Source organism: Trachinotus anak, unplaced genomic scaffold (genome assembly GCF_046630095.1).
Source record: "Trachinotus anak isolate AG129_WGS33_773 ecotype Australia unplaced genomic scaffold, CSIRO_AGI_Tana_v1 ptg000010l, whole genome shotgun sequence".
Lineage (NCBI taxonomy): Eukaryota > Metazoa > Chordata > Actinopteri > Carangiformes > Carangidae > Trachinotus > Trachinotus anak.
In genome coordinates, this window is record NW_027273861.1 from 7,964,127 (window position 1) to 7,990,010 (window position 25,884).

At 38.9% G+C, this 25,884-nt stretch overlaps 1 protein-coding gene across 5 annotated transcripts in view; it reads right to left on the bottom strand.

The window, feature by feature from the left end:
- Positions 1–25,884, bottom strand: part of LOC139626812 (inactive N-acetylated-alpha-linked acidic dipeptidase-like protein 2) — a 496,369-nt gene that overhangs the window by 22,282 nt on the left and 448,203 nt on the right. For all 5 annotated transcript variants that reach the window (XM_071487314.1, XM_071487318.1, XM_071487315.1 and 2 more), the window contains 2 exons: positions 16,599–16,692; positions 317–515 (listed from right to left, as the gene is read on the bottom strand). In XM_071487314.1, coding sequence (XP_071343415.1) covers positions 317–515; positions 16,599–16,692 — 293 coding nt within the window. The remainder of the gene's footprint in view (positions 1–316; positions 516–16,598; positions 16,693–25,884) is intronic.

Consider the following 25,884-nt stretch of genomic DNA (forward strand, 5'->3'; position numbering starts at 1 on the left):
AGGTAGGGAAGAAGAAAGACTGCCATCAACCATGGGTGTTAACAACCGATGAATGGTGCTCAGGTTGCCTGCATGTTTAGTCAGCTTAGATTTAAGACCTTTTGATATTAACTGAAATGGAAAATAAGACCAATTTTCTCATTGGAAAAATACATAGAAGATAACTGTTGACCCATAAAACCACAGTTGGCATGACCTGTATAATTTTCACCAGAAAATGAGAACACCAAGAAACAAATCACTTGAAGTGACTTAAACATGTCCAGCCCTGAATTTAACTGTATTCAGTAACGACACACTACACCACTATTCCTACCTGTACACTCCAGATGGTGTCTGTGGGATGATGAAGCTCTTCTCCAGGTCACGCAGCACATCGTTGAGCATCCGCACGTGGGAAGGGTCACGCTCTTTAGGGTCATTGGCAGGCCGCATAGTTTCTGACTGGAAGAAAGCTGCGTGGTCTCTCAAAGATGAGGCTGAGGACAGCAGGGATGGCGATACCATGCTTTTCTCTAGACACATATATGGAGAAAAAACAATCACAAACAATAGATGAAAACACTGACCTTAACTTTCAAGTATGGAAGTGTATGTTCCAGAGGTAGTAGCTGACATTGGGTAAAGGAACCTCATGAGGAAAATACAGTCATGTTGAAGTGGAGGTTTAATGCAGAAACTCATTGTGGTCTGAGACATGTGCAATAGGCTTTTATGCCTTGAAGATTATTTGGGGACTGGCTGTATCAAGGCCCAAATCACAAAACAGATAACACGGTGTCAGGGTGCCCTGACCTGGGGCAATGAAAACATGAATGTGGCCTGATGGGTCTTTCAGATATTTTCCCAAAATCTAGAGCAGCAGTTTTCAAAGTCTGAGGCACACCTCCCCAGGGGGGAGGGGGTCCAGAGAACTTTAGGGGATACGCAGTGTAAGAAAAAATAACTGTAAACATCTGATTAGCCAAACTTGGTTGTGTATGTGAGAGAGGAGACAGTCTGGGGAGAGCAGAAAATGCAGGAAGTACGGAGGAAGTACAATCTACATTTCTTCTTTTCTACATTTCAAATCCATCCATCAACCACCTGTGCACATCAAAGATGCAGAGCCCAATCTTGTACCCCACGCAAAGCCAGTACAAGTGTCTTTGCTAGTTTCCCACCGGCGAAGTTACCTGCTCAGTGCCCAAGTAGTGTAATTAGTAAATACACTTGCGCTCACTGTTATTTTAAGGGCACATTGTCAAGAGAGTAATATGCGCCTACACTATACATGGGCGAGTGCACAACACGCATACACAAGCAGAGTTATTCACAAGCAGAGTTATTCACAAGCCGAGTTATTCACAAGCCGAGTTATTCACAAGCAGAGTTATTGACAAGCAGAGTGTGCTGAAAACACACATCAGATGTTGGATGTATAAGTCAAGTGGAACATTAGAATACAGCCTCAGATCAGGATGGAGGATTCTTTGTGGCATATTGTGTGTTGCACAACGCTAAGAGGCATCCATGCAGCATGAGGCCACGGTTTTTCCCCATTCATCCTCTTAAGTTGTCCACAGCTCAGCACACTGCTTCACTCACCCCCTCAGGGCACACATAATGAGGCAAAATCAGTTTTTTAAATTCTTTAAATGTTATATTGCTTTCTTTTTTCGCTGTTAAACCTGTACGCATTATAATTATGATTATTTAATATATTATAATATATTGACCAATAAATGTATTGTTTTGATTGATCTGCACATGCAAACACATTTTCTACATGATGTTCCTGAAGTATATTTCCCTTTATGCACCCAAACAGCAGCATGGATTCAAGCTTCTTTTAAAGATGATCCAGATGAATTTATTTCTGATGTTAGAACCCAGTTCACAACTACTCTAAACATGCAATCTGTATCTGGATATTGTATCTAGACAACACAAGTTAAAATAGACGTTAATGCACACAGAGCAGAAAGAGATCAGCACATTATCAGATCGGCGAGACCACACCTGCAGGTGGTTTGGCTTTAACACTTTATAGTAGAATACAGCCGCTAAAAGTTGCTCTTAATCTTGATCTGAACGTAATGTGATATTAAAATGAAGTCAACAATCATCCCTTTTTTTCACTTCACATACATACTAATATTTTATCAAGCTTGTTGACTCAGAATTGAGCTTTGTGCACCCTCTATTGACTGGTTGCCTCTGGATCTGATCACAATGTGGGCAGAAGTGAAAGATAGTACAAACTTTATTTTAAAACATGGGGAATGAAAGGATAAGAAACCTTGACTAGAAGTTGTGCCATTGGACTACTTTCCTCTCTAATGGAGCATATTTTCAATCTGTACTTGTCTTCAGCCTTATTTACTTTGCAGAGAAAATGAATTTGAATGAAATGGAGATAGGCTGGTGCACTGTCCAGAATTTGTCCTGCATAATGCCCAGTGTGAGCTGGGATAGCCTTCACTCCCCTGCAATCCTGAGAGGAATATTTTGGATGTGGGTTGTATCATGAAATATGTCACGAAATAATTAAATCTGACAGATTCTTTTAATTAAGCCCCAACATGCTCTTCTTGCATGCCGAGTTGTCAGGCATGAGACATGACACATGCTGAAATGCTGCTGGTCATGTGTTTGGCATCATGGTATCAGCTGATGGTATCAGCCAAATTAGAAATCACATATAACACTGAGCTGGAGATGTCCAACTTCTGAGGAACACCTTCAAAATATCATTGGACCTACACAAACACACCCCCACGCACACTTGGACAACACACTAAGGCAGGATATAATTTAAAACTTTCCTCCCATGTCTCTCTTTTACCCCTATAGCACCGTCCACTCAATACACTAAATTAAACAGACCCTGTCCTCCTTTCTCACTTCAAACTACTGATCAGTTTACTCCACCAGCCTCAACACAGACACACACACACACACACACACACACACACACACACACACAGCAATGCTATCCTGATTAGCTTGTTAACACAAAGCTGGCTTGTTTTACAGTACACTTGGCGCTGCAAATCAATTACCTTGCATTTACAGTTAATTGGCTTGTATTCTTGGCTCTATTAAATTATATCTGGCTGAAGCCAGTGGGCTTGTCTTGGAAATGTTAGTGTCGGTATGGGGACAAAGATTCATGTTCAGGTGTCTCTGCAATTACATGAGCACAATAATACTGCTGTTCCGCAGGTCAAGCAACATCCTTACAACTTGTTTACATGATTGCATAAACTGAGAAAATCCTATGATGACAATGGTAAAATATAGTTATATTTGTTGCATGTTACAGTCACCCTTGCATACACTATTTTCTCGATCATCAGACGAAACAACAATGCAGAATAAAGACAGCAACTGAAAAAAACACACCCACCAACACTCTGCAAAAAAGTACGAGCTAAGAGGACTTGCTGGTGCATAATTTGAATAATTAATATAATAAGGATTTTGTTTTTTAATTTAACTGAATCAGTTCTGATATGCATTAGTCAACATGTGAAACGTGTTATATTTCCATGTATTTCCATGTCCATATATATTTTATTCAAATAAAAGATTGGAAGCACTGTGGTTCACTTGTGGCTAATTTTAAGCCCTGTATATAATTGCATTCAGACATGGTGAGGTTCTGTCTTCTTTATCTTTCTACCTTCCTCTTCTCTGGGTGGATTTGGTCAAATTCAATCAGTGATTCTCAACATCTGGGCTACAACCTGGTTCTGCTCTGTGTGGCGTTAACTGTGTTATGCCAGATAAGTGAAGCAGAAATAAGGACAAATTCCTCACTAGATTTTGAGATTAATTGCTTTTCTTTTTATCACACGGTAGTCGAAAGAGTTGGTATTAGTCTAATAAAGCATTTTTTCCACCCTCTCTCCTCCTACTGCTTTTCACGGTTCTGACCGTGACAGATGTAGTCCCTTAAATAAGCTGCATGTATTGCATATTTGTGACAGTAACAATGATCTGTCCCTTTCTATCACCATGCTGTAACTGCCATGCACAGATATTGTAGATGAAAACTGAAAGTACACTGGGTTTTGGAGAATTGTTTAATATGTGCGTTCTTTGTGGTGAGAAGGTTGATTGCTTTGCATGAGGAAGATTGCAGGCAACGTGATAGATTTATTAAGACTAAAGTATTTTACTATTTAATCCTAAAATGGCACAGCCAATAAGAAAGAACAATGAAAGAAAGACATGAAGGGTTTGGTGTTCTTGACCTTGTTCAAAGAACACATAAGGCAATACAAGAGGTAAAGTACAGTGTGTACAGGCATTTTCTGAAACTATGCTGTGAAAGATTCATGTGCATAGAAATTGTAGCTGCATTTCTTTGCTTCTAATGATTTATTTTGAGAATATGAAGAGCTTTCTGTCTGGGCTTATATGGTTTATGTGTATTTTCTTACTCTAATCAAAATGAGACTATAAATGAATAACTTTCAACATACCGGTCTTAATCAGCAGACCTTGGTATGTGTTTGTGTGTGTCTTTGGATCAGAGTGTATCTCAGTATGATAGGAACAGAGCGTGACTCATCGGAGAGGCAAGGGGAAGACAGTGGGGACAAAAATAGACAAAGAGAACGGTTCTCTCTTACAAATTTAAATGGCTCTGGCTGCTTGCAGCCAGCTGGGACTCATGAAATATTGTTTGATTGTTGTAATCCATCACATCTTTTGATACACGGGGACCTTTTTGGATGTGTTTGTAATTGGGTGAGCAGTTGGGACTTGGCCTCCTGTGATAACAGTCAGAGAAAAGAGTGAAAAACAAAAGACATAAAGAGTGATTCGATGGAATTTTCTTATTTTTTCGGTACACCAATATATACAGATGTTTATAAATGTTGGCATTAGGTATCATGTAGCTTTAATTAATTCTCATTCTTCATTCATTCTTATATATAGTTAAATCCTGGTGCTAAATCTTATCATATTGTATGTGTAAGAAAATATGTAGAAAACAAAAGACTAACCCATTTTCTCAGCACATCTACACTGAAATACACATATATTGGTCGTTAACGACTTGATAGTCTGTGACTTTTTTGATTAGAATGTGAAATAATAGAAAATAATATTATTATAATATGATTTTTAGCAGAAAAGAAGTGAAATATTTGACCATATTGTATCAATCACCTTGTATGAATGAGACCAGGCCAGATGCAGAAAATGGTAGATTTATGACGTACACATTTTACATAATGTATAATCAGCTGTATAAAAATGAGTGCACATATGCTGGTTCTATTTTATGAATTCCAATAAGTCACCCTCAAATTGTATTGAAATATAAAACTAAGCATGCCTTTACCCTCTGTCTTGTACATAAGTTATATGTTTATATTTGATCCTCCTGAACAATGCACTTAAAATCGTATTTTTTTTTTGTATGCCTAAATACGAGGAATAAACTGATTCTGATTCTCATCATTGTGACACTTCTCTGACATGCACAAGCCTCATTCCCATTCCCACAATTAGTCATAGATGTAGACACACCCTTATTCAGCCATATATATACCTCCTGTTTCACCAGTCTCTTAAAAGAAGTGCAATTCACCCTCTAGCACTGGAGAGATCCCAGAGCAGTTTCAGAGCCGTCATTCTTACACATGGCCATTATGCACAGCTGTGCTATTTATAGCAGACGCAGAATCAATACTTCATTAATCAGAAGATGTATCTATAAATTGTCACTGACACAGCATTGATGCTGTATTTCAATCATGGTCAACAAATGTCAGAGAGGTAATCGAGGTAGTGTTCACATTGTAATGCACATCACAAAGTACTTAACAGTAATGGATCACATAAAAAGATTACAATGAAATGATGAAAACAAGAGAATGCAAAAAGATCACACATAAAGAAGAACATAAATTGATTTTCTACACGTGTGGACTGTAAACATTATTAATACATAATGAAAGTGAAGACCTTAAAAGAATAACGCACACCCTACATTTCCAATTTACCAGATCACACTGAACTCACTGTAGAAAATCATGTTTACCTGGTCTGAACTGTGTGTGCATATATTCTGACTGCATGTTATTCATTTTTATTATATACAGTTGTAAGAAATGGCAAATGCATGGTTTTGTACAAATGCATCTGGCCACCGGGTCTCTCTCTCTCTTTTCTCCAATAGATCTGTTTTGGGTCATTATGAGTATGACTGGGGAATTAAGAATATTGCATTATTATGCGATGTTGCAGATGCTGGGACCTTTAAGTTCATCACAAGACAAAACCACAAACCGTGTTAACTGCACTCTATCACATTTTTGTACAGTTTATGTTTTTCAGCTGATCCGCCTCTTGAGTCTGTGAAATGCATACAGTAGAAAATACTTTGAAGGTTACCAAGGTTATTTTTTTCTATTTCTTTTATTCACACTGGTGGCTGTCATAATTTAACCACCTTTTATATTTATATACATTTTTGTATTTATATTTTAACACCACTTCACTGATTATAAGCAGGGAGTGTATTACTGCTTCATGTTCATGTAAGTACTTTTCAAAATGTGTTCTAAGAAAAGGACTCACTGAGGTGAAGGTCAGAACATGTTTTTGAGAAATTCTAGATAAAGCTTTGCTCATCTGCTTCACATAATAACTGGATACAATTAGATACATAGTGAAGGAAATCCATTAACTTTGGAAGAAAATCAAAAGGACCACTTTAGCAGTTAAATGTCATTTAACACTTAAAGGTTAAATGTCTAAGGAGAATGTACTGCAGTGTCAAATGAAGCTCTAGTGTAAGTTCAATCAGGAAGACCTATCCTCTTGCATGTATATAATCCTGATTAGGGCACACCTCTTCTCACACATTCACTCATCATTCCCTCATTCTTCTGGCTTGTGGCTGTCATCTGTCCTTTCAGCTGTTCGGACAGCTGTTCACAACTAACCAATATCAGGGCGACACACTTTCTTGTTAGCCTATCATCTGCTGGTGCTCCCTTTTTAAAGATGTTCCTTCTCAGTTTTAGTTTTAGAGTTCTTCAGTTCCAGTTATTCCATCCATCGTGACAGGGATCATCAGCCATAATCTGTCTCAGAGGGATCTTCAGTCTTCTCGGCGTCAGAGGTTTCTTTGGCATCTCTACGTCAGAGGTCTCTCAGCCATCCCATCGTCGAGGGATCTTCTACCTTTATCAGTTTCAGAGCATTCTTCGGCCATCATCGGCATCAGAGGGATAGTCAGCCACCACCACCACGGGGAGGATTATATACGTTCATGTATTTTGCTGCTGCTCATCCCAACCCTAAACAACTCCCCTATGAGACCAAGTGCCAAAATCTAAAATTTCAGCACTATTCATCACATGTCTTGTCTAAATAAAATATTTACTTTCACTTCATTCACTTGTCTCTCCTGATTGAAATAAGGTGTAGTTTAATTTCTACAAATGTTCAGAAGCAGAGAACGCTGAAATAATGTAACTGAATTAACATGAACAAGTGAAGCCTAAAAAAAACAGTTTTGGAAGTATTAAATAACTAAATGGCAAGCTGGAAAGGCACTCTAGTCAAAATGTAAATGGAAAAAATATGAATGGCAATAACTCTTTAGTTTACGACCGTTATAAAGTCAATCCATCTTCTATGACTTCATGTAATATGAAATAATATTATATATATGAAATATTTATCCTTACACTATTCAGTACAAACAAAGAACTACTGGGTTAGTGTGCCCTAGATGCACATTGGGATTTAACATGTTGAAAATACAACATGTTTGTGTTTACTGTGTTCAAGTTCGAAATGTAGCATAAGCATCCTGAAATGCAAATCCATATAGAGCACTTCAATTAACATTACATCCACATACTGTGCATAACCACCTACTGTGTGTATATATATATATATATATATATATATACACACACACACACACACACACACACACACACACACACACACATATATACATATATATATACATACACACACACACACACACACATATATATATATATACACACACTACCCTCTTAATATTTATTTTAGCTCTCATTGCACTCTCCAACACCTTACACCACCTGTTTCCTACTGACAGCTATAGACATTGTAGATTGTCTCCATGGTTGTTGTTTTACTTTTTTCCCCTTCCGATTTGTACATAATAGCCATATGTTTCTGTTGTCCTTGTTTTCGCTCAGTGTCTATGTGTCTCTCCCTGGACATCAGTATTGGTACTGTCTAAGTCAATAAATTTAAGGTTACATTTTATTTGGATATAATTATTTGGCAATAATTGCTTATGTTTCTACACCTTAATTGGAGTCCACCTTTTGTAAATTCAATGGGTTTGATTGGACATGACTTGGAAAGGCACACACCTGTCTGTGTGAGGTCTCACAGCTGACTGCATGTCAGAGCAAAAAACAAGTCATGAGGTTGAAGGAACTGCCTGCAGAGCTCAGAGACTTGTGTTGATTGTGTTGAGGCACAGATCTAGGGAAAGCTACAGAAAAATTTCTGCTGCACTGAAGGTTCCCAAGAGCGCAATGATGTCCATAATTCTTAACTGGAAAAGGTTTGAAACAACCAGGACCCTAAAGCTAGCTGGCCACCCAAACTGAATAATCAGCTGAGACGGGCCTTGGTAAGAGAGATGACCAAGAACCTGATGGTCACTCTGGCTGGGCTCCAGATATCCTGTGTGGAGCGGGGGAATCTTCCAGAGGGACAACAATCACTGCAGCACTCCATCGATCTGGGCTTTATGGCAGAGTGGCCAGACAGAAGCCTCTCCTCAGTGAAAGACATATTTAAGTCTGCTTGGAGTTTATCCCAAAGGACTCTCAATTGTTGAGAAACAAGAATCCCTGGTCTGATGAAACAAAGATTGATCTGTTTGGACTCAATTCTAAGCGTCATGTCTGGAGGAAACCAGGCAATGCTCATCACCTGCCCAGTACCATCCAAGTGGGGAAGCGTCGTGGTGGCTGCATCATGCTGTGGAGCTGTTTTTCAGCAGTAGGGGCTGGGTGACTGGTCAGGGTTGAGGGAAAGCTGAATGAATCAAAATACAGGGTTATCCTTGATGGCAACCTAGTACAGAGTGCTCAGGACTTCAGACTTGGCTGAAGGTCCACCTTCCAACAGCACCCAAAGCAAACAGCCAAGACAGCCTGTGGTTTAGGGACAACTCTCTGAATGTCCTTGAGTGACCCAGCCTGAGTCTTGAATTGAACCTCAAATACCTCTGGATACATGAAAATGGCTGTCCATGGACGGTCCTCACCTAACCTGACAGAGCTTGAGAGGATCTACAAAGAAGAAAGGCAGAAAATCCCCAAAACCAGGTGTGCAAAGCTTGTCGCGTCCAAGAAGACTCAAGACTGTAATCGCTGCTACATGTGCTTCAACTTAGTACTGAGTAAAGGGTCTGAATACTTAATGTCAGTGTGGTATTTCAATTTTTCCTTTTTGATAAATCTGCAAAAAAAAAGGTCAGATTCTGTTTTTGCTGTGTCATTATGGGATATTGTGTGTAGACCAGGGAAAAATTAAATGTATAATAAGACATTCATATGAGCACACAGATTTACTTTGATTTCCTCAGTGTCTACTAGTAATTCCCAGCACTGACAATAGCCTGTTCTACCTTTCTGTGCTGTTGAGGACCAAAGGCAGCCCTTCAACTGAGCACTATCACTACAGTGAATTAATGGAGATTTATGTCAGATCAGAAAAGACCACAGGCAGTTTTATATGAAAAGAGAAAAGAAAGGCGAATTGTGATTAAAAAAGTTGAACAAAAGGTTTTGGGGGTTTCAATTAGCTCTGGCTGTTTGATCTGAGTCCTCTCCATGACTGCCAGTTATAAATACTGCAGTGCTTCATGCTGGCTGTGAAGAATCCATTCAATATCACTGGTCCTCTGCTGCAGGGGGCTGCTAAAACACCCAGACCAGACACACACACACACACTGACACGCATAAGTATTTCTACACCCACATAGCATAGCCATTCCCCAAAATACACTCACAGTAAGCTTTGAATGGCCCTCAAAATTGCATGCGTCACTACCCACTGATGTGTAGCCTACACCTGAACACACAGGCACATCATGTGCCCTCACTCACTTATCCACATCCACACACAATACACTGTCCTGGCATTCTACTCACTCACTCACAACTGTGAGTAAGCACGGCAGGCCTGTTGAGCTTGGATTATAGATGAAATAGAGGCACATTAAGCTGTAGAAAACAAAGCTTCACAACATTATCCTGCTAAATAAACTCAGACTAGATTCCTGTTGTCTTTTGCCAACTCCTTATTCTGTAAAACTGTACTCACCATGAACAGTGGTCTTGAAGTAACTCTGCTGCTCTGCTCCTGCCTGTTGTCTTATAGATGTTCAACTCGAACTTGAAGCATGTGGGTTTTCTTTGTTATTCTTGTAAAGTGAGTAAGCAACACACATCTGGTGACTGCCCCACTGAACTGAATGTAGTTTGCTTGGAGGCAGACGTCAGGGAGATGATGGCCACACAGAACCACAGGGGGCAGCACAGCCTGCTACACCTGGCTGATCACCACACTCAGTGCTGTCGATCTCTGTTGCCTCCTCCCTCTCTCACCAACTTTATCTTTAACCCTTTTTTGTTTTTTCACATTGAGCCATCAACCAAGTAACCAACTGCTAAAAGCTGTCTTGTGAGTTTATTTAAAAAGCTTAATGAATCTTAGTGCATCCATTTGTAAAATTACCAACCCATCGGTGCTTGCAACCCAACAACCAGCCTGGACCCAATTAGCCCCTCCATGCCTAATGTCTCCAAGGTTGTTTGTGCAGAGAGGAGCAAAGGGAAAAGTGTGGTGACGTAGTATATGCAATGACAACTTCCACATAAGGAGGAGGTTGGGGTGGATGGATGGGTCAACAAAACATTAGCAGTTTATGCTGTTGCTATTGTCCATGACCTTATGTTGAGGAAATACTTATTTTAACCCAAAACACAACCTTTTCCTAAACCTAGCCAAGAAGATTTAGTGTCTAAACCTAACCCAGCCATGACTGTTATGATAGTAACCATAGTGATGAAGGTAGGTGGCAGTCTCGGTAACCATGACAACTGTGGTCCAGAATGCTTGTGGCCATAGGGGCACTATTTCAGGAGATGCTACTATGGGTCAGATCAGAAGGTTGAAAAAAAGACCTATATGGGGGTTCAGGTTGGAGGACTTGTTGACAAATTTGCTGACTACCTACTGTAGCAACCTTGTCACTGAGTGAACTGTGTAACAACTAAGCTAACCTTAGTTTGATGAAGAATTAAGAAGTAGTTAAATGCTCCAAAAACAATTAAACAAATAAGTGGACCTTGATTATTTTGCTAAAAACTGCAGTGACAGATTTGTTTGGGCACTTGGGGACACAACATCAACACTGACATATTATCACCTTATGGTTATGGTGAATGTAGAAAGCCACAAAACAATGTACTGAAAGATGCTAAAACGTTGTGTAGAACTGAGGAGAACTGCAGAGTCAGGTTAGAGTCACTACGACTGGCTCCTAGTAATCTGATCTATTGTTCCTGTAAATTGATTAGTGAAGTTTTTAACTCTTTCTATTGTTAAATGATCCATGACCTTAAACTCTTGTATTTCTATTTCAAGGAACATTGGAAGTATTATTGGAAAACTTTGAAATGGTAATTTCCAATGGTAAAAGATACATTCGGAATCAGTGGCTCATCCAACTTTTCCCCACATGTTTTTGTCCTTTTATCTTGGTTCAAATTATAAGGTGTTCAAACCGGTATGCCAGCTTTTTTACTCTACAACAAGTGCCATTAACTAAACCTCACACAATTCTAACACACACCAGGATTTTTTTTTTATCATACCTCACTATCTGTTACCACACACTCACATCAAACAGTATTCATTTCACTGTCCTATTCCTCCTCCTCCCCCTTTACTCCATCTGGTGCCTCTGTATTTTTAACCAGATGAGATAAAAGCTCTCTCCCACCTGTTTTCTAGTTGAACAGAAGCTGTTTGGTATAAAGCATTAAGAGTATCTGCATGCTTCACATCCTCAAATTTATAACTTTAAGACGTTTATAATGCCACCTGGAATTAAATTTAATACCAATTTAATAACCACAATAAAGAATCCAAAATCTGTCACAAGCAGCCTCTTTCTGATTACACACAGCTGATGAGAATAGTAAAACTAAATGTAAGCATAAGGAAATTGGCACTTGGGAATGAAGTGAAGGGACATGATGTCCAATTGTGTATTATAAAGCAGATGCAATTAAAATAAAGCCTGTTCCCTCGTGACCTTGTTTCATAAGACAAGGCCAAATATGAGAGCAGCACGACTTGGGTCCATTCACACCTTTTGTTAAAACTACACAATTCAGGAGATTTATTTAATCTTATTCGCCCTGTTTTTCAACTTTGCACCAAATTATCAGGAAATACATAGAAAATATAAACTTTGAATTAAAATGATGTGTAAACATAAAACACTCGTGGTATCCTGTAAACGCATTCATGATCTCAGAGGTTTTAAAAATCAATAGATCATATAACTATAAGTCTGATTATCATGCTAGGTTGTCTCACAGAAGAGAAGGATGGTCAGCTAGAAGTTGTATTCTTGTAAATTCTGTGCCTATAAAATTAAAGAACTACAATATAGTGCAGCTAAAAAGTTGGAACTCTTGTAGTCTTACCCACCATGTTTGGCAAAATCAGTGGTTCACATTGAATTTTGGCAGCTAGTGGGAACCAGTGAAATGCGAAATCAAGAGGAGTCATGTCTAAGAATAAAATACTCTGAGTTTAATACTTAAGCCCAGTAATCTAGATAATCAGAGCACAGATTCAAAAGAGTACAGGTGCATATCAGTCTAGTTGACAGTATAATTTTACTTTATTATTTGTTTATTTTGTTTTGTCTGGATGATGATTAGGCCTTTTAGCCTTGATGAAATGACACTTGACAATGTCACTTGTGGTGCCGTTCTTCAACTCGGCACTAATGTGCAAAGTTGCCAAGAAGGTGTAGCTTTCAAGCCAATACAGGGCATCTGAATGGAATTGATAGAGGGGAGAAACCAGGAACAGACATAGGGGTACAATGAGGGACGAAGTGATGAAGAGACAGACAGAGGCTACAGGGAGGTATAATAATCAGTCATCTGTCTCTCAGGTCATAATCTGTCCATTAGTCTCAGACGGGGAGGCATAACCACTCAATCTAGGCCTTAATGGGACAGTGCTTAGATGCTTAGACAGAGCCAGTGAACCTGAGCCGCTGAGCAATTGCTTTGGTGGTACAATGAGTGAGACATGAAGTTGGAGCTGCAGTACGTGTGGTGCGAGCATTTCTCCATCTCCATCCCCAACCCTTCCAATCTCTGATATTAGTGTCTAAATATTTGATAGACATTGGTATATAGATTTATTCTATCTAAGCATGAAGAATTCATTCTGTATCTGCATTTTCTTATTGTTAATCCACAACTAATACTGAACAGACCAAAGACTGAATCAATTAACTAACTAACTAACTAACTAACTAACTAACTAACTAACTAACTAACTAACTAACTAACTAACTAACTAACTAACTAACTAACTAACTAACTAAGGCCTGAGATGTTGAACATTATATTAACTGCTAAATATATGGCTCTGTTAATTTACACAGGGTTCAATTCAGACCTTGACTAAAGTGCTGCATTCTTCTTACTATGCCAGTTGCAAACTGTGGGTGATAAATATGTAAATAATTTCACGTAGCTCATACTCACAGGACCATTTTCCTTAATTTAACATATAACTAACCTACAATTTATCCAGCTAAGGTGGTGCCCCATATTTCACTGTAGGCCTACTGCAGCTGAAATATTTACATGTTTTATTATATATTCTCCCAAATATGCTTTCAAAGGCTGATTTTATTGTTTGATATTGATATTTTTGTTTATATTTACATCCATTAAAACTATTTCTAAAGTAAAGTGTGCATAGGAATTTCCCTTATTGCTGTCTGCTGATTATACTCTATATTTTGTTCATTTAGTTAATCAAATAAGTTGCTTTCAATTAACTGGGTATATTTAGATGCTTCATGCCATTATTTTAATTATGACAGCAATGACATTGACAACCCAGGAGAACAGGAACATTTTGATGTGTATTTATTACAGCCAGCAGAAACAAGTTAAGAGACAAAATGGGAAATAGAAAATGAACAAATTGGCAGGCTACATGAGGTCAATAGAGGACAGTAAATTACTTTTAGATCCTTGAGACAAGTCAGAATATTTGAATGAAGACACTCTATGCAATCCTGTGTGTTCCTGCTTCGTACCCAGTGCATGCTGGGATAGCATGTTGCATCTGTGGGCAGTAGTTTAGAGATAACATTCCACTGCTTGCAAGTTGTTAGGGCATTTTATTTAACAACTTCATGCCATTCAGATGTGTATATTCTTCCAGGTATACCTTTCCAGGTGCAGATGGCTTCACACGATGACATGATGGTGTTGCACACAAAATAATAGGGAGAGAAATCCAGTGTAATGGTATCAGATTTCAATTTCTACACAACAACGAACTAAAGGGACCTGAATGCAATGCAGAAACAAGCAAGGGCACTACAGCAGGAAAAAGGAGAGGGAAAAACAGAGGGAGCAAAGGAGTACGATGGCAGACAAAAGAAATAAAGAGATTTAACAAAGGAAGAACAGAAGACAAAATGCTTCAGGGCTGTCTGTGGAGGTCCAAGGTCACAGAAGAAAGAAGAAGGATGTTGAACACTTGCTTTGAATTTTACAAATGCAAGAATCAAGGTCATTTTGCTGTGGAATTATAAGAGGAGAGATCGATATTCTCAGCTCAACACCTGAACCAACACTAAATCATCCTAATGGGCAAGAAAGTCTAGGGAAAAGCCCGAGTGTGTGTGGTGGATGTGTGTGTAAACATGTAAAAACATTCCACCAACATGTTTTTTGCAAGTCGGAGATGTGACTTTTCCTTTTGTGTATGTGCGTGTGCCGGGCATTTCACTTTTCCTTGTGTGTGTGTGTGTGTGTGTGTGTGTGTGTGTGTACTTGTACTTGCTACATAGTAAGGACCAAAAAAGTGTTTTACTAACAGAGTGAGGACATTTTGGGAAAGTGAGGACATTTTGGCCGGTCCTCACTTTTTGAGACACCTTAAAATCACATTTTGAGGGTTAAGACTTGGTTTTAGAGTTATGGTTAGAATTAGGTTTAGGTTAAGGTTAGGGTCAGGGTTAGGGTTAGGTACTCAGTTGTGATGGTTAAGGTTAGGGTAAGGGACTAGGGAATGCATTATGTCAAGGAGTGTCCTCACAAAGATAGAGGTACAAGTATGTGTGTGTGTGTGTGTGTGTGTGTGTGTGTGTGTGTGTATTCATGTTCGTTGGGGTGTGTATTAGGGATTGTTGGTGAAGCTGGCTGGACACTAGAGATGAGTTATGCCTCTGCATAAAAGTCCAAGACAGCAGTCACTGAGCACCAAACACACACACACACACACACACACACACACACACACACACACACACACAAACACACACAAACACACACACACACACAGACACCATGCTTTGCATACTGCAGTGCTCTATCAAGAATCCAAGTATTTTATTGTTTACTGCACAGTGCTGAATCAAAAACACATCTCTTCAAATCTTTCCCTTTACTGTATATCTGTTAATGCAACTGCGTCACTGGAGGTCTAAACACACTGAAAGGCCCAGCGTGTTGTAATGTGTAATTGCGACTATAAGCTGTACTCACCAACTTCCTCCACTTTTGGACTCTGACTTAAAGCAATGCCACAGTTAATTACAATGGGTTTTTATGAATCGCATCTGTCCTCTGCTTCTATTGTTTGCACTTGCCAAACTGTAAGTCCTTGTTCACAGAATGCATTCTGGCATGTCATAGCAGGAAAAGCACAGATAGGTGAGCTATCTGGTCAGTAACTTCCATTGTGCTGGTTTTGTGCATGCAGGCTCACTGTCATGGCTGTCACTGGGTAACATGATGAAATTGAACCATCACAAGGATATTCACTTCACCTGTCTGGACAAGTCAAATATTTCCCGTGTACAACGCTGAGTAAGGTTCAGTGGGGTAAAAAACACAGGTGCTGTAGTTTTATACATTCATAGTTTTAACCCAACTGTGTTTCAAGATCTCAGCAATTACTTTGACTAGTTCAGTGTTATCATAACTGCTTTTACTGTTAGCTTCTGTCTTGAGTTGTCCACTTGAGTGCAGCACAACAAGCACTTCAACTTATTATCACCTAAGTTAAAGAGCCATGTTTCTGGCAACCTGGCAAATGCAATATTAATTTGTTTACATCTGTTTGGGTCTCCACCAACCCCTGCAGAGAAATGTCTGGCTCTCGCACTGCACTGTGTTCACCAGTTTGTCTTGTGAACTGTCTGCTGTTTGGTGCCAGGCTTGTGGTAAACTGGTGCACCTACACCACCAGCACTACCATTATACTGTGTAATCATTAGTGTTACCTTTGAGTTTGTTTTGTATATCCAGGGCAATGTCCAGAGGGTAAAATGGCAGCACAGGATCATTGACCAGGCGGAGAATGGCTTCTGCTGTCATCTGTAAAACACAGTCAAAAAAGATTTGAATTAAGCAAGATTTTATCGTATTTTTTTCCACTGCTGCAATTATGTCATTCTAAAATAAGAACAGAAAGTCTGAGTTGTCATGAGTTCGACACATTTTGAAATGAGGTACCCAGGGATCAGACAGGTAAACAGTAAAACTATTTAGTGTTTGATGAGTTTCAAAGAGTTTTCCATATATGATTAGCGATGCACATCTCAAGATAGTTAGCCTCTGTCAGTACATTTTGAAATTTAAATTACAGGCAATTTAATTTAATTTAAGATAAACTGCATGCGTACTTATATCCAGGCCATAAGAGTAGAGTTGAGTATGAGCTATCCTTCTTGACCTCAGACATAAAAGACAAAACAATCATTACTCCAGACCTATATACTAGCTTCTTTCTGAGCTGTAATGGCAGCTAACACAAATGATGAAGAAAGTGACATGTGGTTGAAAGCCCCAGGAAAAGCCTAGTAGGAAGACCAGGGATGGTGTGTATAAAACTAGTAAACTTTGACTTTTGAGAAGAATCTGTCCACTGAAACAAGCGAGAGAATGTTTATATAAGATATTTTCCCTACAGTTTTGATGACAATGTTAACATATGCTATTGTGATATAATTCATAAAATCTTGAATGAGTTGAGTAGTAACACAACACACAGTTATTGTCATTACTATATTTCTCATTCAGAATTTTTCATCACACCCCTCTTCCTCCAGGATCTGGTACATTGTTGTGTTGGTTTCAAAGCTGTGTATCCAGTCACAATTTGAACAGCTACTTAGTAGTTCTTTGTTTGTTTTCAATTACTCATCTCCTTCAAGAATGCAACCCATATTCAGCATCAATACAAACTGACAGTGATTTTGAAAATAAATGTGCACCAAAATAATGATAACAAAACATATTATGTTGCTTGTTTTCAACAGATTTCAGTTCTGTGCCTTTGCACTGTGATTGGTACTTAGGAAGATGCAGGAATTCACCAGACCAACAGACAGATCATGTTGTGTCTTATCCTCCATGCCGTCATCACACATCTTTGTGGTGCACGCTTTAAATTAAAAATCCAAGACTCCTTGCAAGCTTGCTCTTTTTATACTAACATGACAACAGCTGTCATGTTAGGGAAAACATAAATAAATGGGACACCTTTGGCCACAGTTTGAGCAAACATTTATGGAGATCACTGCTTGTTCTGGCACTCCATACTGAGAAGCTCTGTCCAAATCACAAAGAGTGTCTGCCTGGCTCTGCTCTCAGACAGTGAAGTGCCATCCTGATGCAAACAGTATCACTGATTCAGCCTATCTCTCAGCAGGTAGAAGACTTGGCAAGGCTTTGACATGGATTTTTAGTGGAGTATAACATCACTGCAGCTCAGGGTAGTAAAAAAAATAAAAATCCACAGCTGAGATTATTGATGCATTGATCCACTTATTTCACACCTGGACTGTATCATTCTCAGAGGAAATACACTGCTCGCTGCATTGCACAAAAATTGTATTGTGCAACACTATAATTGGAATCAGCTTTATCAGCCAAGGACATCACATGCATGGTTTAACCTGAGCTACATTCATTTACACTTTACAAATATAAGACCCCCTGCAAGATGCAGGGATGGATAGACCTCCTCGTCTGTCATATTTCTGTTCTCTGTTGAAAAAGTACTAAAAAAGTAAAAAATTGTTTTTCTTTTTCTTTTTAGTTGATTAATTTTTTGGTCTGAGAGTCTGAGACTCTGAGAGCCCAAGTCTACTTTCCATTTCTTTCAACTTTTTACACTAAAATGATAATTTCAGCTTCACAATATAAGTGAAAAGTTGAATCTTTGAAAAATGTACATGACTCTCAGCATATTTTAGTATTTGGCATGTCCCTCTTTCACTTTTACAGCAGTGTGCACTTGAGTTTACATGGACTCCACAAGTTTGTGCCGAACCTGGTGACCCCTGTTACCCCAGCCTGACCTGACAATGTTCCAAAGAGCTTCTTGGGATGTCACAGAGTTCTTGACTTTCTCAGTCTTCAAGTGCCCCCACATATGTTGAATGGGGTTGAGGTCAGATAACTGTGGAGGAAAGTGACAACCACGACTCCTTGGTCTTCTCTGATCTTCAAGTAGTTCTTGCAAAGCTTTGAGGAGTGTTTATCCTGCTACAGTATGAATCCTTCTCCAGAAAGATGCAAACCAAAGGGTGCGGTGTCTTTGAAGAATGAAGCAGTACTTGGTCAGAGTGTGTTTAATTTGGTGTCCAAACTCCAGAACAGGCAAATCAACCCCCAGACCAGAATATTAGCACCACTACGTTTCACTGCCATATTTTTCTCCTGTTTGTTTCCTTACATCCTGTCCGCCCTTCTGTTACTGCTATACACCTCAAACTTGGATTTATCAGTAAAAAGGACTGTCTTTTTCCCAGTAATCCACTGTGAAATGCTGGTGTCTGGCCTTTTTTTTCCTCCTGAGAAGTGGTTTAGAAACAATATTGATCTTCTGATGGTGTGGTCACTTTTGGTCTGCCTGAACGTGCTTTGGATGCATCTGATCCAGTTTCTTCAAAGTGTTTTAGAGTTCCATGCACTGCCCCCTCAGAAAACTTAAGTCTAGCCATGATGTGATGCATAAAAGCCACTCTTTGCTGAGAATAACAATTTGACTTCTGACACTTTCACATTCAAATGCCATTTTTCACACTATCACACTGCTACTCAGTAAGACTGCTGACCTAGACATAGCGCAGAGCATGACATAATTACGTCTGTTTTTAAATGTTTTTGAATCCTCAAAGTTTCTAATTATTTCCAGGTTTACACGAAAAAAATTGATGTTAATGTGGTCTCAGACTTGTGGACCCCGCTGCACACAGTGCATTCAGAAAGTATTCAGACCCTGTCAATTTTTTTCACATGCTGCAAGCATATGCTAAAATCATTTAAATAATGATGGTGACGACATGTCCAGTTTTGTCTTTTAGAGGGATAGTTGGAGTTATTTGAAGTGGAGTTGTGTGTGGTACTTATGTGTCATGTAATCTACCTGCAGTAGATTTGAGTCAGTGTGCTACCAGTTGTGAAAGGCAGGTAGGAGTACCAGCAGAGTGATGTACAGAGTGGCCGTGTTTAATGAGCTCTGCAGCTGGGGCCAGCTGTAAAAACGTGTTTTAGCCACTTAAAAAAATGCTCACAGAAAAAAGTCAATATCAGTTGAAGTGCATGCTCTGTATCGAACATTTTTCACGGTTTTATCTTGCCGTCAAAAAGCCCTTTCATTTGGGAACCACTGAACTACTCTTCACCTAGACTGTATTACGCCGTGGTCTCAGTTCTGATTGGTCCACATAGCCTGCTATACATTTTTGAGGAGGTCACCATTTTGAAATGGTGAGTGGTGAGTTTTATGGATTTAAAGCACATTTGGTTTTTAAGGATGGGCCAGATGAGTTTAAGAGACCAAAACAGGAAATCAGATATATTATGGTTTCACACCTATCTGGTATCTTACTTAATCTAAATAAGCAGTTATCCCAATAAAACTGTACTTTGCAAGTGTTTGAGAAAATGGCCTACGGTGTGCAGGTCTGTTCTGCACCTCTGTGTGCTGTTGTCACTGCCACTGAAATCAATCTGGCGGGGGTGGGGTGGGGTGGGGGATTAGTGCATTGATTTGAGGCTGGTGAGTAATACTACTGCAGAAAGCATACATCAAAAGCCTGTAATGTGGTAGGACAGAAAAGGCCGTTGATTTCTTATTTATGGCCTTATTTCTGGATCGTCTCTTTTCAAGGCAGAGGCAAGAAAGAGAGAGAGAGAGAGAGAGAGAGGGAGGCAGTGAGAGATGAGATGGTGAGAGATAATGATGGAGGAAGAAAGGCAGAAAAGAGCCTGTGACATAACAGAAAGAAAAAGACAATTCATATTAAAGAAAGATGACAGTTGGAGCGGTGGGGAAGGTAGAACAAACTAGCCTCCTCTCTTTCCTCTTTTCCTCTTCTCTTTTGTCATGACGTCCCCTCTTCTCCTCCTGTCTCCTGACCTTTTAGAATGAAATCAGTATCTGTCTAAGTTAGATTTCAGGGATGAAACACCATTTAGCTGTTGTCACAATCTTTGTGACATCACCCAGCATAGAAGGAGAGATGAAAAAGCACTTATGTTATGTACAGGTATATATATATATTTATTTAGCAAAGGGTCAAAGGTCATAACTAGGACTGTCCCTCAGTGAAATGTCAAGACCCATAGTGACCTCCAATCTCTTGTTTTATATATATATATATATATATATATATATAATACATGTATTAAATAGAATAAATAAGTAATTTGTTTTTTTTCCTGTGAGGGAGAATCTTGAATTGCTGCAATCAGTAAGGCCATAGTCCTTTTAAAACATTATCATTGGGGTCAATGGCAGAGATCTGTCAACTGTTAAAATAAGGAATGTTTAGTTAACAGCTTTATGTTAACTGCTTTCCGTTTCTAGAAGCACAAGGCAATGTGGGAATTGGTACAAGTAAAACAAGAATTGCCTCTGCTAACCGGCCAAGTTGCAGGACATATGGTCAAAATCTCCCCTTCCTGAGTTACAGCATTGAGTAATATCCAGAGGGGTTTTTGCAGAATATTATGATGTCACAATGAAGTTGACCTTTGACCTTCTGGATATAAAATGTCATCACTTCACTTTATCCTTATAGACATTTTGGCAAAATTGTGTCATAATTAGTGACTGAATTTGTGGATTACAGCCTAAAATGTTTTTTGTGAGGTCACAGTGACCTTCTAATTCTCTCTGGACGTTTCCGATAAATTGCACAAGATTGTGAGATAACTGTGACCCTGAACTTTGACCTTTGACCACCAAAATCTTTTCATCTCATCTTTGATACCCATTGAAAGTTTGTGCCAAGTCTGAAGAAATTCCATCAAGGTCAAGTCACTGAGATATTGTGTTCACAGCAGAAAGTGGAACAACAGAGTTTATCTGCATGTTCTTGTGAAATAGGCAGTGCCAGAAGCTTGGTGACATAAATACTTATTGGGCTAGTTGCTAGTCACCGGAACAGGTTGTTACATACATTTTTTATATGTTGACATTATGGAAAAATCATCAAATGAGTTGACCTTTGCCCAAGTGATCTTTGTGTTTCATTATGTGTTGCTGGTGCCAGACCCCCCATGTCCTTCTTGGACTTTCTCTCCATTCTTGCACAGTTTATTTTTTCCTTCTTTCTCTTCATGCTGCCAATTTCCTCTTTAACTTGTTTGCTTGAGATTTCATGTTTAGCTTATTGGCAGGATTTAATAAAGTCAACAAGCTTTGACTGTGTTGGATTTGAGTGTGATTGCTGTGATCTCATATGGTCAGATGAGTCCAAGGTTAAATCAATTGTGTGCGGAGACACTCTGGATCAGGGAAGACTTGGTATTTCACATTTTTTGTGATATTTATTATAAGCAATGTAAAAGTAATTTAAAGGGAATCTAGGGAACAAGTCTTTCATAAAGAGGACACTGAGGTTGTCTGGCCAATGTCAAGTGGAAAGCTATACCAGAGTTTAGGACCTCTGATGGCAAACGCTCTCCTCAACCTCTGTCTCCAGCCTAAACTTGGGGACAGTCAACAACAACTGGTCAGGACATCTCAGGCTACAAGTCAATCATATTGTCTAGTACTTGTGAGAACAAGAAGTCCTCCAACCTGAACAACTGTGTAGGTTGTTTCTTTCAACCCTCTGATATGACCCGCAGTAATGTCTCCTGAAATAGCGCCCCTAAGGCAGCAGGGATACGGCCCCTTGGTTGTCATGGTTACAATGATAAACACAGAGACTATACAAAGAGCGTCTTACCCATATTTGTCGCTATATGATAATGGTAGTGGCATGGTTAAGTTTAGGAAAAGATGAGTTGTGTTAAAATAAGTATTTCTTCAACATTACACAATCATTGTTGTCATGGTTAGAATAATAACAACATGTCTTACTTTATCAAACTATCATGGATAATAGAGACAACATAAACTGCTACTTTCCCAGTGGAATCCAGCAGTGCTTTCCTGTGTCATATTCCTCTGTTTTGTTTACCCATCCATCCACCCCAACCTCCTCCTGATGTGGATTTTGTTGCTCTATATACTACGTCTTGCACTTTTCCCTTTGCTACTGTCAGTAGCAATTACTACAGGCCCCTGACAACAAAATGTCACTATACGTCATAATAACCTGCTGCAGAAATCAGTATCATCAGTATAACTGTAAAAAGAAATGTTGCGATCCCAGAGGTAACATACTGTACATACTGAGAACAATAAAGAGCCAACAGTAGAGCCCTGGGGGACCACACAACTAATTGCACTGGCAAATGAGGCACTCCCTACAGACACAAGTTAGTAAAATCTAACAAAATTAGAACAGTAAAACAACCAGTATCAGAATTTAGGGGGTGGCACCTTTCAAACAGAGAGTGTTCATCCAAAAAGGATATGAGCTGTGTAAAGACCACCTTCTCCAATATTCTCCAAATTAGGAGGAAAAGATTCCATGTCATCAAATGTTTTCAGTAGGTCAGTATAAGAAATTAAGTTTAAGGAATTAAATACCCAAATGCCTTACTGCACAATCCCAAAGTAGTTTGGGATTTGAGAGTTAGCGGCAATGAGCTGTGAGTATTTTTGTCCTTTCTTCCCTTACAGAGTTATTAACCAATTTAAAAAGATGTTTCAACTGTTCAAAGTGAGCTCAACTCTCAATTTGGAGTTCTTCCATTTCGCATTCTGTATGCCTACACTCTACTGTGTACATACATGCTCATTAATTCAGGGAAGAGGTTTAAAAGAGCAACTTCCAGCAATTTTGCTAGTGTCAAGTGTCTGCACATTGTTTCATAGATCCTTGGCAAGTTCATCAGTAGTGGATTTGGGGTCTACAGTGTGAAGTTCCCGAGAAGTCTGATATAGGTTAAAGAACTTCTGAGCTGTCTGTGAGATGATGGAACAGAAGTATCAAGGGCTTCTCAAAAATGAGGGTGATGTCTGAGACAGAGCATTAAACATGACAGCAGAATGATCAGAGACATGTATGTCTTTCAAGATAGGGTTTACAGGTTTACAAAGATAGGTTATTAACGAGGCTGCAGCCTGCATAGGGCCTGAAACATCCTGGGTACAATCAAAAGTATTTATAGGATCCAAGAACTCAGAAATAAGTCTATCTGTCTGGTTACCGACTTGGATGTCTTCTAATAGTAACACAGACTCAGTGAAGAGAAAATTTGCCAATTCAGCCGGGAAGTCTCCTTTTTTTGTTTTTGGCATATGTCAAACCAAACCAAAGAATACAGTTAGGTGGGTGAAAGTAAATGTAAACAACTAAAACATAAAATTGCAAAACCCAGCTGTTTTTAACCTAATTTGCGTACATTTGCTTATTTAAATGTCTTATTCTATAGTTTTTGAAATGTGCTTGTTTCACATTTAATAACCATTACTAGATTATACTTTATAAAAGAAAAATGAAAACCAATTATATCAATTATATTGTCAAAAACTCCTGTGGAGAAATGTGCTTAAACTCTTTAATGTGAAACAACAGAAAGCATATTGAAGCATTTTGATGCCTACAAAACCTTATGAAATTCATTCAAAACACAGTTGACCTTCCCCTGTCTCAGTTTGCCTGCAGCAGGCTTTTCACCTCTCACAGCCTATTTACAAGAAGTGAGGTGAATAAATAATTGCTTGATAGTCTGCTATGGCCGTCTTATGATGATATTCATAACCTGGAATATGAAAAAACACTTTTGATTTTTGTGATCTGTGGACTCTTACGGAGTAAAATATAAATAATGGATAAATAGACAGACCATAGGACTTCTAAACCTCCTCAAAGGAAGGGAGTCACCACCACTTTGCTGGTTTTGCTGGTACATGATGCTGGTGGATATTAATAAACCATATGTGTTTGTGGTTAGCGCAAAATAAACTGAATATTTGAATTCTAGAGACTCCAACCAATCTAATGATGTGTAGCCTGTCTATATTGAAAAAGGTTTAAGCATTTACTCCTTCAGAACACATTTATAACACATTCAGAACCTTCAAAATGGGCTGGTCCCCCACCCAACGAGCCATATGAGAATAACAGATAGAGTACATCTTGGTTTGTCTTTGTAAATTACAGCAAATTCCCCTCCCCAGCCACATAACCTTGGATTATTCCAAAATCTATGCACCAAATGGACCAAACTCAGGATTTTGTAATATTAGATATGTAACCATGGTATCATGTATTTCCTTGACCAATCAAGTAAAAAGAAGTTAAAACAGATCCTTGCTCTTGTGTTCTGCTCTTCTGGCAATTCCTCATTAAAAAGTAAGTGAAAAGCAGTGACCACACAGTAACTGTCTTGTGTATATGTTTTGTATATATGTATGACAAACGATGGTAGATCACCTGGTTAAACATGTACCATTTAGCAATGTGGGCCATTTATGAAGGCTGAGGCCTTACTGCAATGGCCTGGCCTGAATTTGGTGTAGTCCCTTTGCTGCATGTCATCCCTTACCTTATCCTACCTACCATCTATTTCTATTTAATTCTTTCCCTACATTGGCATTACTCATAAAATAAAGTTGGGGTGAAGTCTCAACTAATAATGCTCAAAATGAGGTGGAAAAAGAGACTGAAAATGTCAGAGACAAAGATAAACTCCCTGTGTTCCTTGAAAGGTACCTGTAATAATGTTCACTCTAGTTTTTTTTTAACTTTCTGGTTGCTTACTTGGTTGCAGCCTTTTCAGCCAAATCTATAGTCTTATTAGATGTTAAAATAATGACAGTGAGATGACATAGCAGGGGAATGTGTGTCTGTGTGTGATATTTATGATAATGTTTGTATGCATAAGATTGAAGACGTTTAGTTAAAGATTCTAGGAAAAAAGCATGCAGGCAATCACTTCTTTCCAAGTGTAACAGATATAACCCTCGCTGGTTGACAGACTTACTGCGCAGCTGAAAACAAACCTTGAAAACTAGAACAGACAACATGTTGAGTGTTTGATGCTTCAAACAGCAGAGGGCTCTGCTGTGACATGTTATCTACCTTAGTTTTTCACTCTCTTTCATACACACAGAGAAGCTATAGTGTATTCTTAGTGATGCACGACTGACAC